Below are 11,979 nucleotides of genomic sequence, written 5' to 3'. Positions count from 1 at the left end.
AGGAGGCTGAGGTCTTAAGTATGGGGTGGTCAGGAGTGTGGTTTATAAGAGGCAAATACCACCGGAAATGAGGTTTCCTTCCACTTTGACAGTGTTGGGTTTGACGAGAAGGTGCTCCTCCTCTTGTGCCTCCTGCTGCAGCACTAACTACATGTCCTGAGTAAGACCCCTCGTGTTTATTACCAGGCTCATGAAGTGACAGCTTTGACGTCGTGAAGCAGCTCTGGGAAGCTGCGAGTAGGTACGACTGTGATTTTGAGTTAAAGGAGCAGTGTGTAGGATTTAGAGGCATCTCGTGCTGAGGTGGCAGATAGTGACAAACTGAAAACGCGTGCCCTGTCAAAGCGCGCGAGAATCTGCGGTGGCCACGGCGGCACGGTGATGCAGTGGTTAGCATTGTCGCCTCACAGCAAAAAGTTTCCGAGTTCGAATCCGGTCCTGGGCCTTTCTGTGCGGAGTTTGCATGTTCTACCTGTGCTTGCGTGGGTTCTCTCCGGGTTCTCCGGCTTCCTCCCATCACCCAAAAACATGCACCTCAGGTTGGTTGGCGCCGCGGTCGTGGCAGCCTGTTGTAGCAGCTCCCCCTCGGGATGCTGCTGTAGCGAAAGAATTTCCCCTCGGGGATTAATAGAGTACAATAAAAAAAAATTTAAAAAATGCAGAAGTTCCTCTATAGAGTCGGTGTTTGGTTTGTCCCTTCTGGGCTTCTGTAGAAATCTGTCCCAATCCGTGGAAAGGGATCCTCATCTAAATATAATTGTTAGGGCTCGTTCTATTGTAATGCAAAATCGGAAAAACAGTTCATTTTAAGTGGTTACACACAAATTAAAACATAAACATGAATATTATATTCTACTTCTACCGGTCGATCCTCTTAAATCCCTGCAGACTGAACCTTTAAATGCTCACAAAGACACGGCTATTTCTGATTGCAGTTTAAGTCTCTTAGCATGCCAGGGTTTACCAAAGTACAGCCGAGGCTGATGGGATTGTCAGTGTTTTCAGATATTTGGTAAACCAAAGTATTGGACAACATTTGACTTGATGATGGAACTAAATGAAAGGTTGGGGTATCACCAAAGTGATCACCCTGAGGGGAACATGAATGTCTGAACAACAGGAAATCTAGACTGTATATAAAAAAATTGACATAACTCCCGTGATGTCGCTTGTGGATTTCCTAAGGAGGTTTTAAAGTTCAGTTCAGGGAGGTTCTAGCTATAAAGAGGTGGCGCCTGGAAGGAACGAAGGCAGGCCGGATCAAGCCCCCTGTATAGCTGTCATTAATGGGGAAATTAGTTACAGAGACCAAGGCTTACCTTTGTACCAGGCTGTAAACATTTGTTTTTGCAGTAAAGTAAGGGCATTTTAACATGGACGTTGTTTGGATTGACTTGCTTTTGGAGCCAGACTCAAGTGGCCCTTCAAGGAACTGCAGTTTTTGGGCACTTCTGCTTCGTTTTTTTTTTAGCTCCATATGTTACCGCTTGCTTGAGACATTTCCCTCAAAACAAAAATGTAATCTCATGGGGATGCAAGATTAAAGTCAGGGATTCAAAGTCATCAGGATTCATCTTTTGGGAATTATGAATATATACAACTGTGTGCCTATTCCTTTGTTAAATGTAGATATATCGGAGGGAATGAATACTTTGACATGCTGGTAGCACTATGGGAAAAGTAAGGCTGCCATCCTCTGGAGAACGTGAATGTCTCTATAGTGGTTCATGGCAAGTTGTCAGTGACATGGAGACCGTGTAGCTCCTCTTTCTTGAGGTCTTGGAACATTTGTGTGCTGGCATGTCCTAAATGTAGCGCTCAGAGAAGGATTGAGTGGGACTGTGTTTACGTCAATCCCTTCCTGTGACATAATGATCACAATTCTTTTCTCGTTCACCGACATATCCAGTTCACTAATAGTCAAAGCTTGTTCACATTCCCATTCTGACAAATGTTGTCTCGTGTTTACAGATGTTAATGTTTCACAGTATCACTGGCCATTACAGGAATGCTTCCAGTATGTATTTCTGATTAACGTTACAGTTAACCATAGCCTGAAAGCTTGTGTTCTTCTTACTACGTGCATTGCACGCATGTGTGTTTATGTGTTTCTTATCTTGTATTAGGTTACCATTAACTGACCGCAAACATAATGGACCCACTTAAGAAATGACAAACTGTCTCGGCATATACATCTACGCACAAACACACACTCACACACACACACACTTTGTCACTGCATTGCATTATCTTCCTGATGTGAAAGGCTGTAATGGTGCTGGTCCTCCTGGGTGTATCGAGAACACGTCGTATCATATGTCTCAATTATTGCACAGTTGTCAACAATACCACAGTTTGTAATTTATTACAGTACATTTAGACTAGTAAGTATAGAGTCAGATTTCTTTCTTCTATAAAACTGATGTCCAGAAATGTGACAAAAGTATGTTTAATGGAGAAATATTGAACCTTTGGATTTCTTTGAGTGTTTCATTTAAAGCTACGACATTTTCAGAAGTTTTTAACATCCACTTCAAGACACTATAAATGGTGCTGGTTGTCTTCCAATCGGGCCTCTTTGTGAAGTTAAAGAAACAACAACCCTCCTACATGTTGGTCAAAAGTATTCAGACACACTTATTAAAACCTCCTAAAACATTTCAGCATTTATTTACATATATTTGTAAAACATGGCACTTTTTCATGAGGCAGAATAAGCAGGAAAACATACTCTCATCCCAGATTGTGAAAAAAAAAAAAAAAGGATTTCTATTAATATGCAGTGATTCATTTTAGGTCCAAACTTCATGTTTGTTACTTTGTTTCTTTCATTCATTCTTTCTTTCTTTGTTTGTTTCATTCGTTCTTTCTTTCTCTGTTTTCTTTGTTTCTTTCTTTTTTGATTTTGATTTTATACACTTTATTAATCCCCGAGGGGAAATTTCTTCACTACAGCAGGGGGGAGATGCTGCAGCAGGCTGCCACGACCGCGGCGCCAGGTAACCTGACCTGAGGTGCATATTTTTGGATGATGGGAGGAAGCCGGAGAACCTGGAGAGAACCCACGCAAGCACAGGGAGAACATGCAAACTCCGCACAGAAAGGCCCAGGACCGGATTCGAACCCGGAACCTTTTTTGCTGTGAGGTGACAGTGCTAACCACTGCACCACCGTGCTGCCCTAATTTTTTTGTTAGTTTCTTTCTTTCTTTCTTTCATCCTTTCTTTCTTTCTCTCTCTGTTATCTTTTTTCTTCCTTCCTTCTGTAAATGCATAACATGCACAAACGCATTTCCAGCTCAAAGTATATATCTAATAAAAGCAAATAATAAAAAAAAATAATTATGAGAAAAAACCTTGTGACAAAAACTGACAAATTTGAATGACATACCATTTTTCTGTGTGGAGGATTACTTTTTGTACAAATGGCTACATCCGACAAGTTGAGCGCTCAAAGAACCACAGGACAACTTGATCTCAGATGGAATCCACACTAAGTCCCTGATTAAAGGAGCAGTCCACCTAAATCTTGGTCACATTTCATTTAATGTAATGTAACATTTTGGGGAAAACTTGCGTAACATCAGGCAAAGTCCAACAGATAAAATCTACCTTTGGACCATCTCTGTCTGGCCCAACGTATTGTCATGTTTGTTACCCTGTGAAATAAGCCACTAAATAAAGCAGACCGATAAACAGGTCATTTATTTTGTAGCTTGCAGCTTTTAACCAGCTCAACCTGTTGAGTGTTTCACGGTACTGTGAGTGAAATGGGCAGGTTTGGGAAGTTAGATTCCCTCTGAGTTACACACTAACACTGAGACATGAATGAAGTGATACAAAATATGAGAAACCCACTAGTAGGATTTAAAAAATGTGTCCAGAGCAAATTAAAGTGAATGTATGATATTTCGGTTGGTGTCTAATTGTACATGTTTGTGCGTTGTTAGTGTGTTTTCAATTTAAGCCCAGAGATGTGGAGGAAAGAGGGATGGGAGATGGGGATTTGTGGTGGAGAAAGAAGAGACAGAGGAAACCATTTCCTCTCGCTCGTTTGAGTGAAGAAGGGGAGGTCCAGTTGGTGTCATAAACCAGTGAATCAAAGACGGGGAGGGAGAGGGGAGAGACAGTGAGCTTCAGGAATCAAATATGCAATGAAGCAGATGAACACAGGCCACGCTTAGGAGAGATACGATTGGTTTGAAGTTTAGGACCACATTTCTTTGATCAGAACCGGGAGAAAATTTCTTGACATTCAAAGGGTTGCACTTCCAAGACGGCACCTGTTGGAGTTGAAGAGGAGTTGCACTTTTCTCTCAGGCTTTTTAAGTGCCGAGGCATCGCTCCCTGACTAATCGACGAGCAGTCATGGCCTCCTGGGCGTGGGGCTGCGTTACGGACTTCTTCACCTATGAGACCACAAAGTCAGTGGTGGTCAAGAGCTGGTCTGTGGGTATCATTAACCGGATCATGCAGGTGCTCATCATCACGTATTTTGTCGGGTCAGTGGTCCGGTATTTTTTCATATTTTGTGTGTAATTGTGATTTGTTATTATATCTCATCCTTAGCAAGCAGAAATAGAATAAAAGCTTTTAAGGGATTGATTTACTCAAAATTACAAAAAGACATTTTTCACCACCTAAAGAAATACTTTATGTGATTTGAAACTGGAGGGTAAATACAATGAAAAGTTTTTTTGACTTTTAGTTAATTGCAGCCAGAAACAAGACTCTTGATATTTATATTTCTGAAACTGAACTCTCGACGTCCTCTTGAATCCTCTGTGTTGTCTTCTTTGTCTGCAGCTGGGTCTTCATCAAAGAGAAAGCTTATCAGGTGACCGACACCGGCATCGAGTCCTCTGTGATGACCAAAGTAAAAGGTTTTGGCTACCATCAAGACCATGTGATGGATGTAGCCGACTACATCGTCCCCCCTCAGGTATGCGACCTGATAATATGTCTCTTATTACCTTTGACCTAATGTTTAAACATTGTCTGAGGTACCCTATCAGACCACACACATAGCCTCTTTCAGATTGAGTGAAATGTTTGGCGGTGGCTTGTGGTGCAGGTAAAGTATCTGACTGGCAGAAACTGCCATGTGAGTTTAGTGAGCCAGCATCTGCGGTTATGTGTTTTTTTTTAAATCATTTGTAATGATGAACAAGCGGTTAATTAATGAGGTGATTAGTGCAATGTGCTCACAATATGTGAGGCACCACTGCATAGCATTACATAAAAACTAGGTGTACCATAAATGTTGTGATGTGTTTTAGGGCTCAAGTGTGTTCTGCATCATTACCAGACTCATCTTAACTGAAAATCAGTTCCAAGGGCGATGTGCAGAGGTGAGGACACATTCAGATCCCTGTTTTTTGCCGTGTTTCACTTATTACCCATTAGTTTTACTAACTGCGTTTGAAGCCCTTCATGGGCTCCTTGCTGTGTTGATGTCTTTCTTTTTCCCTTTGAGCCAGAGTGTTGCCTCACATCCTGAGGCAGATCTACATATCTCAGCTCAAGACCAAATGTGACGGGGCTTTTGCATGTCGGGAGGTCCTCTCATGTCCGCCGGCGTGACGTTCTAAGGCTTAAATCACCTCCCAAAACCTTTTTGAAGCATTTTATTAATGTTAACCTTCATGTTAAAGGGGCTGATGTTGAGATATTTTTTAACAAAAGAATAGGAAATCTGCTCATTTATAATGCACATGTTGACTTTTTTGGCCTGGTTAGAGTCTTTATAATCATTGTCTGTACAAAATACAGTAAATAACTGAGTCATATTGAGTGATACAGTTATCGAGCATCTTTGGACTTGATTTGAAACCATCAGCAACCACATATTGAAGCCTGTTAGAGAAAGAGATTATTTACATAAACAACAAACTAGTTGACTCCTGATTTTAGGATTTTTCACAGGCAGGACAGCGTGGACGTAGGTTGATAGATCAAAAGTGTCTCCACCTTTATGTAATCAAAGCACCTGAGCTGAGCAGTCTTCTATACTGAACTGATCTTCTAACTGGTCTCATTATTACCATTTATTTATTTATATGGTGTACCTGTACTGTATGTATTATTTTGTGTAAAAAATCTTTGGACACCTAAACCCCAAATATTGAACCCCAAATATTGAACCAATGGAAGAAGACATTAAGTAAGGCTCAGATGTGTGTTGTGTGTTACAGACTATGGAGAGTTTTGGTTGTCACACAGATAAAGACTGTCAGGAGCACCTTGGCTCCATCCGCTCCACCGGTGAGTTTAATTTCTTCAAGAGAAACTTTTACATTATTACCAACGCTAAGATTACAATGGCATCTGTTATGTGTTTATCTGTGAATATCTTTTTCACATTTGTTGGCTTGATAGATGAGCAGATGCCATGTGAAAAACAGAATGGTGAAAAAGCTTTTGATGTTATAAAAAAAACTTGGTCTCAGGAAATATGATATGTAGCTTTAATAAGCAACGTAATAATTTCTTAATATTTTTTTACTTCACTTTTGATTTTGTTCAGGTTGACAAAGTCCTCTTTATAGTAAGAGACCTTTATGGCATTATTGCAATTTTACAATTATTTTGTAGTCATACAATATTTGGTATCGGAGAATGACCTGACCCGTGTTTTAGGTTGGGTGCTGAACTTCAAAACTTTTATGGCACCCACTGAAGTGCTTTGGTACTTTCTGGTATCAAAAAATGCACTTATGCCTATTATTGTGTTCTCCACATATTTTGCTTACCTCTGCTGTATTATAATGCAGAAAACTTAAAAGCACGTTAATTCCTGGTTAAATTATGTGCAGTTTGCATCTTCACAACAAGGAACCTCGCACTTTACTGCCTTTTTAAAAAAAATATTATTCTTTTATTCAAGCATCTTTTTAGCAGAATATTGACTGTACAAAGAGTATGAACTAAAAAAAAAAAGGGCACATCTTTCCACAGAATTCAGCACAATATTTCCTCTGTCTCTGTCTCTGTCTCTGTCTCTGTCTCACACACCAGGTGTAATAACAGGTACTTGCCTTAAGAACTTCAGTGAGTCCAAGGGTCAGTGTGAGATTGAAGGATGGTGTCCAGCCGAGGACGACGATGTCATGATGTAAGATTTAAACACATAAGCAAACACACAGATAGGCTTTTGCACCAGACAACATCTTCCTCACTGAAAATCTCTACTGTCGTCCTCACCCATCCTTTCCTGTTAACGTCCTCCCCAGCCAACCGTTGCTGGATGTGAACAACTTCACCATCTTCATCAAAAACAGTATCCGCTTCCCACGCTTCAATGTCACCAGGTAGGTAGAAACAGGTGTGCAAAACACAGAAATTCTTAAATTGTAGCAGCTGGAAATGTCAAATGGTGAATTGATGAGAGCACAAAAGTATAAATAATATAATTGTAATCATACATGCTCCTTAAAAAAAAGTGACAAAAAGGTATTTCATTAATACATGACGTTAACTTTTTCTCTCTCAGAGGCAACTTTCCTTCCACAATGACGTCTAAGCAGATCAAGAGCTGTACCTACCATCCTGAGCTGAACCCCTTATGTCCCATCTTCCGAGTGGGGGATGTGTTGAACTTCACCGAACAGACTGTGACTGGCCTGTCAGAGAAGGTCTCAAAGTTTATTTTCATAAATTCTACATTCTAAAATGTTGTGACTTAAGCATGAGTATAGTTTTGTTGTCATGTATGAAAAACATTGTCACTAAGGAGTTTCAGATCTAAATTATGCAAGTGTCAATCAAAAAGTTCAGAGACAGTTCCTGTTGCATGCAAACGCAGTGCAGCACAGCGAGGCACACAGAGCAGGGGGATGCTACAACCTTTATGAGTAAGTGTTCCAAGTTTCGTCGCTTGATCAACATCAGCATCTGAGTTGCACAGGTTTTTGTGACCACTGGTACGTCTGCATTTGCGACGTTACCATGGACTTGAGCAGAAAGCACACCGAGTTTTGTGTCAAACTCAAGAAATCCGCATCAGAGACCTTTGAAATTCTTCAGAAAGCTGACAGCAGTGAAGCCGTGAAGATTTGGCTCCCTGCAAATTTTTTCTGTTCCCCAAAAATTGGACACTTTGGTGTCACAATGGTCACAGAATCGTGTGTAACTCAGGGGCGGATGTTGATCAAATGACGTGATTTAGAATTCCTACTCAAAGTTTATTGCTTCCCCCTGCTCAGTGCAAGTCACGGTGCTGCACACTGTTCAAGCGCAACAGTAGCAGTTTCTGAACTTTTTGATTGACCCTCACACACATAGACCTGTCCTCACCTTCCTTCTCTTGTCTTAACTGATGGCCTGTAGTCACGCCAGCATCTAAAATGGTTAAATCTGGTGGCAAATTTAATTCATTTTAATGGAAAGACCTCTATTTTTTTTAACTTTTGTCTTTGGTTCATCTTTGATCTGTAAATTTGTGCTGGTGACCAACAGCAATACGCCTTGACAAGGCTGAACTTGGCAATAACAGACAGCTGGGCAGTCCAAAGTATGCACAGCTATTCTAACTTATTTGATGTGTTGCTCCATCCACTTTTATTTCACTTTTATTTAACTTCCTCTTTTTTAGAGATTAGAAGACAAGACTCCACTGAACAAATGTCTTTTAATAATGAACTGGATGAACTTATGGTCCCCTTGGTGATGAGACATGTTTGCCAACTGACGGTAGCAAGCTCAGCAGGGGGAATAACAGCGGAGCTCACCAGCTACGGTCCACAGCTCACCTCTTAGCTATCAAGTTGTCACCAAGTAATTTGGTGACAGATCATTTTCACTTTAACACTTTATGGTGTGACCTAACCTTAATTATTACTAGTCTGAGGCTATAAGGAAGGCTACATCTGAATACATATGTACAAGTGTCTCTCTTTTCCTAATCATCTCTCAGGGGGGAGAAATAGGGATAAACATTGGGTGGAAATGTAACCTGGACCTAGACATTGAGAAATGTGTACCTCGATACTCTTTTACGAGACTGGATGCTCCGTTTGAAAAGAATAACGTCTCCAAAGGGTTTAACTTCAGGTAGGGAAGCTGTTTTTTTTCCTCTTGATGTCTACTCAGTTTTTTTTTTTAATTATTCTTTAAGCACTTTTTTCTTCTCTTTAAATACAGATTTGCCAAATATTTCAAGACGGAGAACGGGACTGAATTTCGGACTCTTCACAAAGCTTTTGCAATCCGCTTTGATATCATGGTCACTGGCAATGTGAGTTGTCTGAAATAACGCTAATCAATGAATATGCATGTGTTTGTGTTGAATTAAAACACATTCAAACCTTTTTTTTTTTATTGCAATTTTTTAAACCCTATACACTTAAATGTTTTATAATATCATAAATTCATCCAAATTGGAACAAAAAGGAAATGTTTGTTTTTTGCCTGCTGTGTCACTTTAGCAGGAACTACTTGCTATTGAAAACACTTTAAAGAAATCGTTTGACATTTTAGGTCTTGAAAATGGAGCAAGATTAGCTAAGTTAAGCATTGACGTGAAACGGAAGCAAACATTTGGACTGTTTCACACATTATTACCTTCTAAAACCTCAACTTGTATTATTTATATTTCTGTATTTTTAAGAATTATGCGAAATTGTAGGTGGACATTTTAAACATTGAACCTTGCCAGGCAGTTTTTCACTTATTGGTTGCATAAGTAGCTTAGTTTTTATTGTACAGACTTGAGAGCAGCATCAATCTTCTCATCTAACTGTCCACAAGACAGAAAATAAGCGTATTTTTCAAATTGTCAAACCAAAACTTTACATTTTCCGTCCTTGCCAGTAACTGTTTCTAATTGAAATCAGTGTCTGAACAGGTGCTTTTCAATAATCAATGAAACTGCTTTCAATAAGTTGAATATAATTATTTTTTAATTTTAAATGTAAATATTCTGGAGAGACAACTTATTTCACCTAAACTGACTCCATCTCTTCTTGTATAACTCTTCCAGGCAGGGAAGTTCAACACCATCCCAACTCTGATCAACTTGGTAGCTGCCTTCACCTCGATTGGACTGGTATGAATTTGTGATGATCAGGCTAAAATGTATTTTTATTCTTACTGTCAGCTGTCATTACTCATATTTTCGTATGTGTTGGCAGGGTACGGTTCTCTGTGATATTATCTTGCTAAATTTCTTGAAAGGGGCCAAGCAATACAAAGCCAAGAAGTTTGAAGAGGTAATTCAATTGGTTTTTATAATATAGTATCATGCACCCAGAAGATTGACTTGAACCCAGAGCTTTGTAACATACTTTCCTCGTTGTTTTGTCCATCCAGGTGTCAGACGCTCAGATAGAAGCATGCCTCACTCAGAGCCCAGGCAGCCACCTGTCACTCACACCAGGTATCAAGAGCTCCTATGACTCTGGAGCCATTTCCCTCGCCACCGCTGACCAATCAATCTGAATGACAGCAACAACATGGAAACACGGGCATTCCTTTCTCTTTCCTTTATTGGCTTCCAAGAGAGCATTGTGGTTTTTTTTTGGTTGGTAGGATCCTCTTGTCAGTTTTTATTTGCCATGTGTACAGAACTGAAGGGCAACGTTGCTGCCATCTTCACAATTTCAAAACTACCTGTGGGAATCAGAAGAAAAGAACTATGTCCTTCAAGCTCATCACAATAATTGGTAAACTGGAGCCTCTCAGTAACCCACATTCAAGAATAAGAAGATTGCTGGCTCATAACCATTCGAATAAAGCTTACCTCCAACATTATTAATCTCAGAGGGAAATATACAGTAATTGAAATGCTGTTTTGTAGTATGTAATTTTATTTTACAAGATATTTTACAGTAACTTAACCACAATAATCTATAACCTCCTGTTTGTCAGCGAAATATTAAAGCTAAAAAAAAAAATCTCTTGTCCCCTTTTTCATTTACCAGTGAAAAAGCCACAATTGGAAAACATGTGCTTGACATTAAAAACAGTGTTGAAAATGAACGAATTGAGATTTTGGAGCATTATCTTTGTCATCAAGTTCACACAATTATTTACAGCCCTTATCTCAAATAAAAGTGCTGAAGTCTTCTAATGATTTAAGGACAGTTAATGCTGGTGTGTGTGTGTGTGTGTGTGTGTGTGTGTGTGTGTGTGTGTGTGTGTGTGTGTGTGTGTGTGTGTGTGTGTGTGTGTGTGTGTGTGTGTGTGTGTGTGTGTGTGTGTGTGTTATGAGAGAGGATATTAGTGGGATACATGTGTGTGGTTTGAGGTTTACAAATGGGCCATTATTAGTCCACTTCTGGGTAATGTTGCACAGAAGATGCTACTGTTCCGACAAATGGACTAATGTAATTCCTCTTTTAGAACAGACAATCCCCAAAGACATGATGACTCTCTTCTTCTATGTATATTTCTCTGGTTTAGTCCTGGATGTTCATCTCAGACATTTATATAATTCACCATCTTTTAATTCCTTTCTGTCACTCACATATACTGTACATTTTTGTTTTTCCCTTCTCTCGCTGTGCTTACCCCCTCGTTTCACTATAAACTGACCGGGGCACTAATAGATCAGCTAAAGAGCTTCTTAATGGTCCTGACAGCGATTTATGAGAGGGGAGCCCGCAGAGGAATCGACAGCAGTTAGCCACCAGGTTTTAATGTACTAATTTAATAACACAAATCAATATAATGCATATAATGGAAATGACAAAATATAATACACAGTGTTATAAAGTACTCTGCTCTATCTGAATGATGCCTCCGGTCACGCCTCGAAGCTGCAGCTCATCTAGTGAAAGAATTAAATAGTTTCTTTACTGTAACCGTGCATGTTCATGCTCACACTTTTACAACTATTAAAGAAGTAGCAGATAATGTCAGATGAGCTTTATTTATTTTATTTAGGTTTTATTTATTATTTGTGTATTTTTTCATGTTATCTGGCATTTCACTAAGTGGGGCAATGTAGACAAAGTGTGGGTGTTCACACATCTTTTTAGCA

General features: G+C 39.6%; 1 protein-coding gene across 1 annotated transcript; it reads left to right on the top strand.

Moving 5' to 3' along the window:
• Window positions 1–4,367: 4,367 nt before the first annotated feature.
• Window positions 4,368–10,436, top strand: p2rx3a (purinergic receptor P2X, ligand-gated ion channel, 3a). The gene is made up of 12 exons (XM_069694170.1): window positions 4,368–4,501; window positions 4,806–4,941; window positions 5,279–5,350; window positions 6,194–6,263; window positions 7,017–7,113; window positions 7,232–7,309; window positions 7,492–7,633; window positions 8,914–9,050; window positions 9,141–9,234; window positions 9,979–10,044; window positions 10,130–10,207; window positions 10,308–10,436. Exons 1-12 carry the CDS (start codon window positions 4,368–4,370, stop codon window positions 10,434–10,436), a joined length of 1,233 nt encoding a protein of 410 aa, XP_069550271.1.
• The last annotated feature ends 1,543 nt before the right edge of the window (window positions 10,437–11,979 follow it).

This window comes from Brachyistius frenatus, unplaced genomic scaffold (assembly GCF_029030835.1).
Source record: "Brachyistius frenatus isolate BFR_SWC_R1_liver_20210118 unplaced genomic scaffold, ASM2903083v1 Contig_17, whole genome shotgun sequence".
In the NCBI taxonomy this organism is placed as follows: Eukaryota; Metazoa; Chordata; class Actinopteri; family Embiotocidae; genus Brachyistius; species Brachyistius frenatus.
Note: the sequence above shows the minus strand (reverse complement) of the source record. Positions and strands in the feature narration are given on the sequence as shown.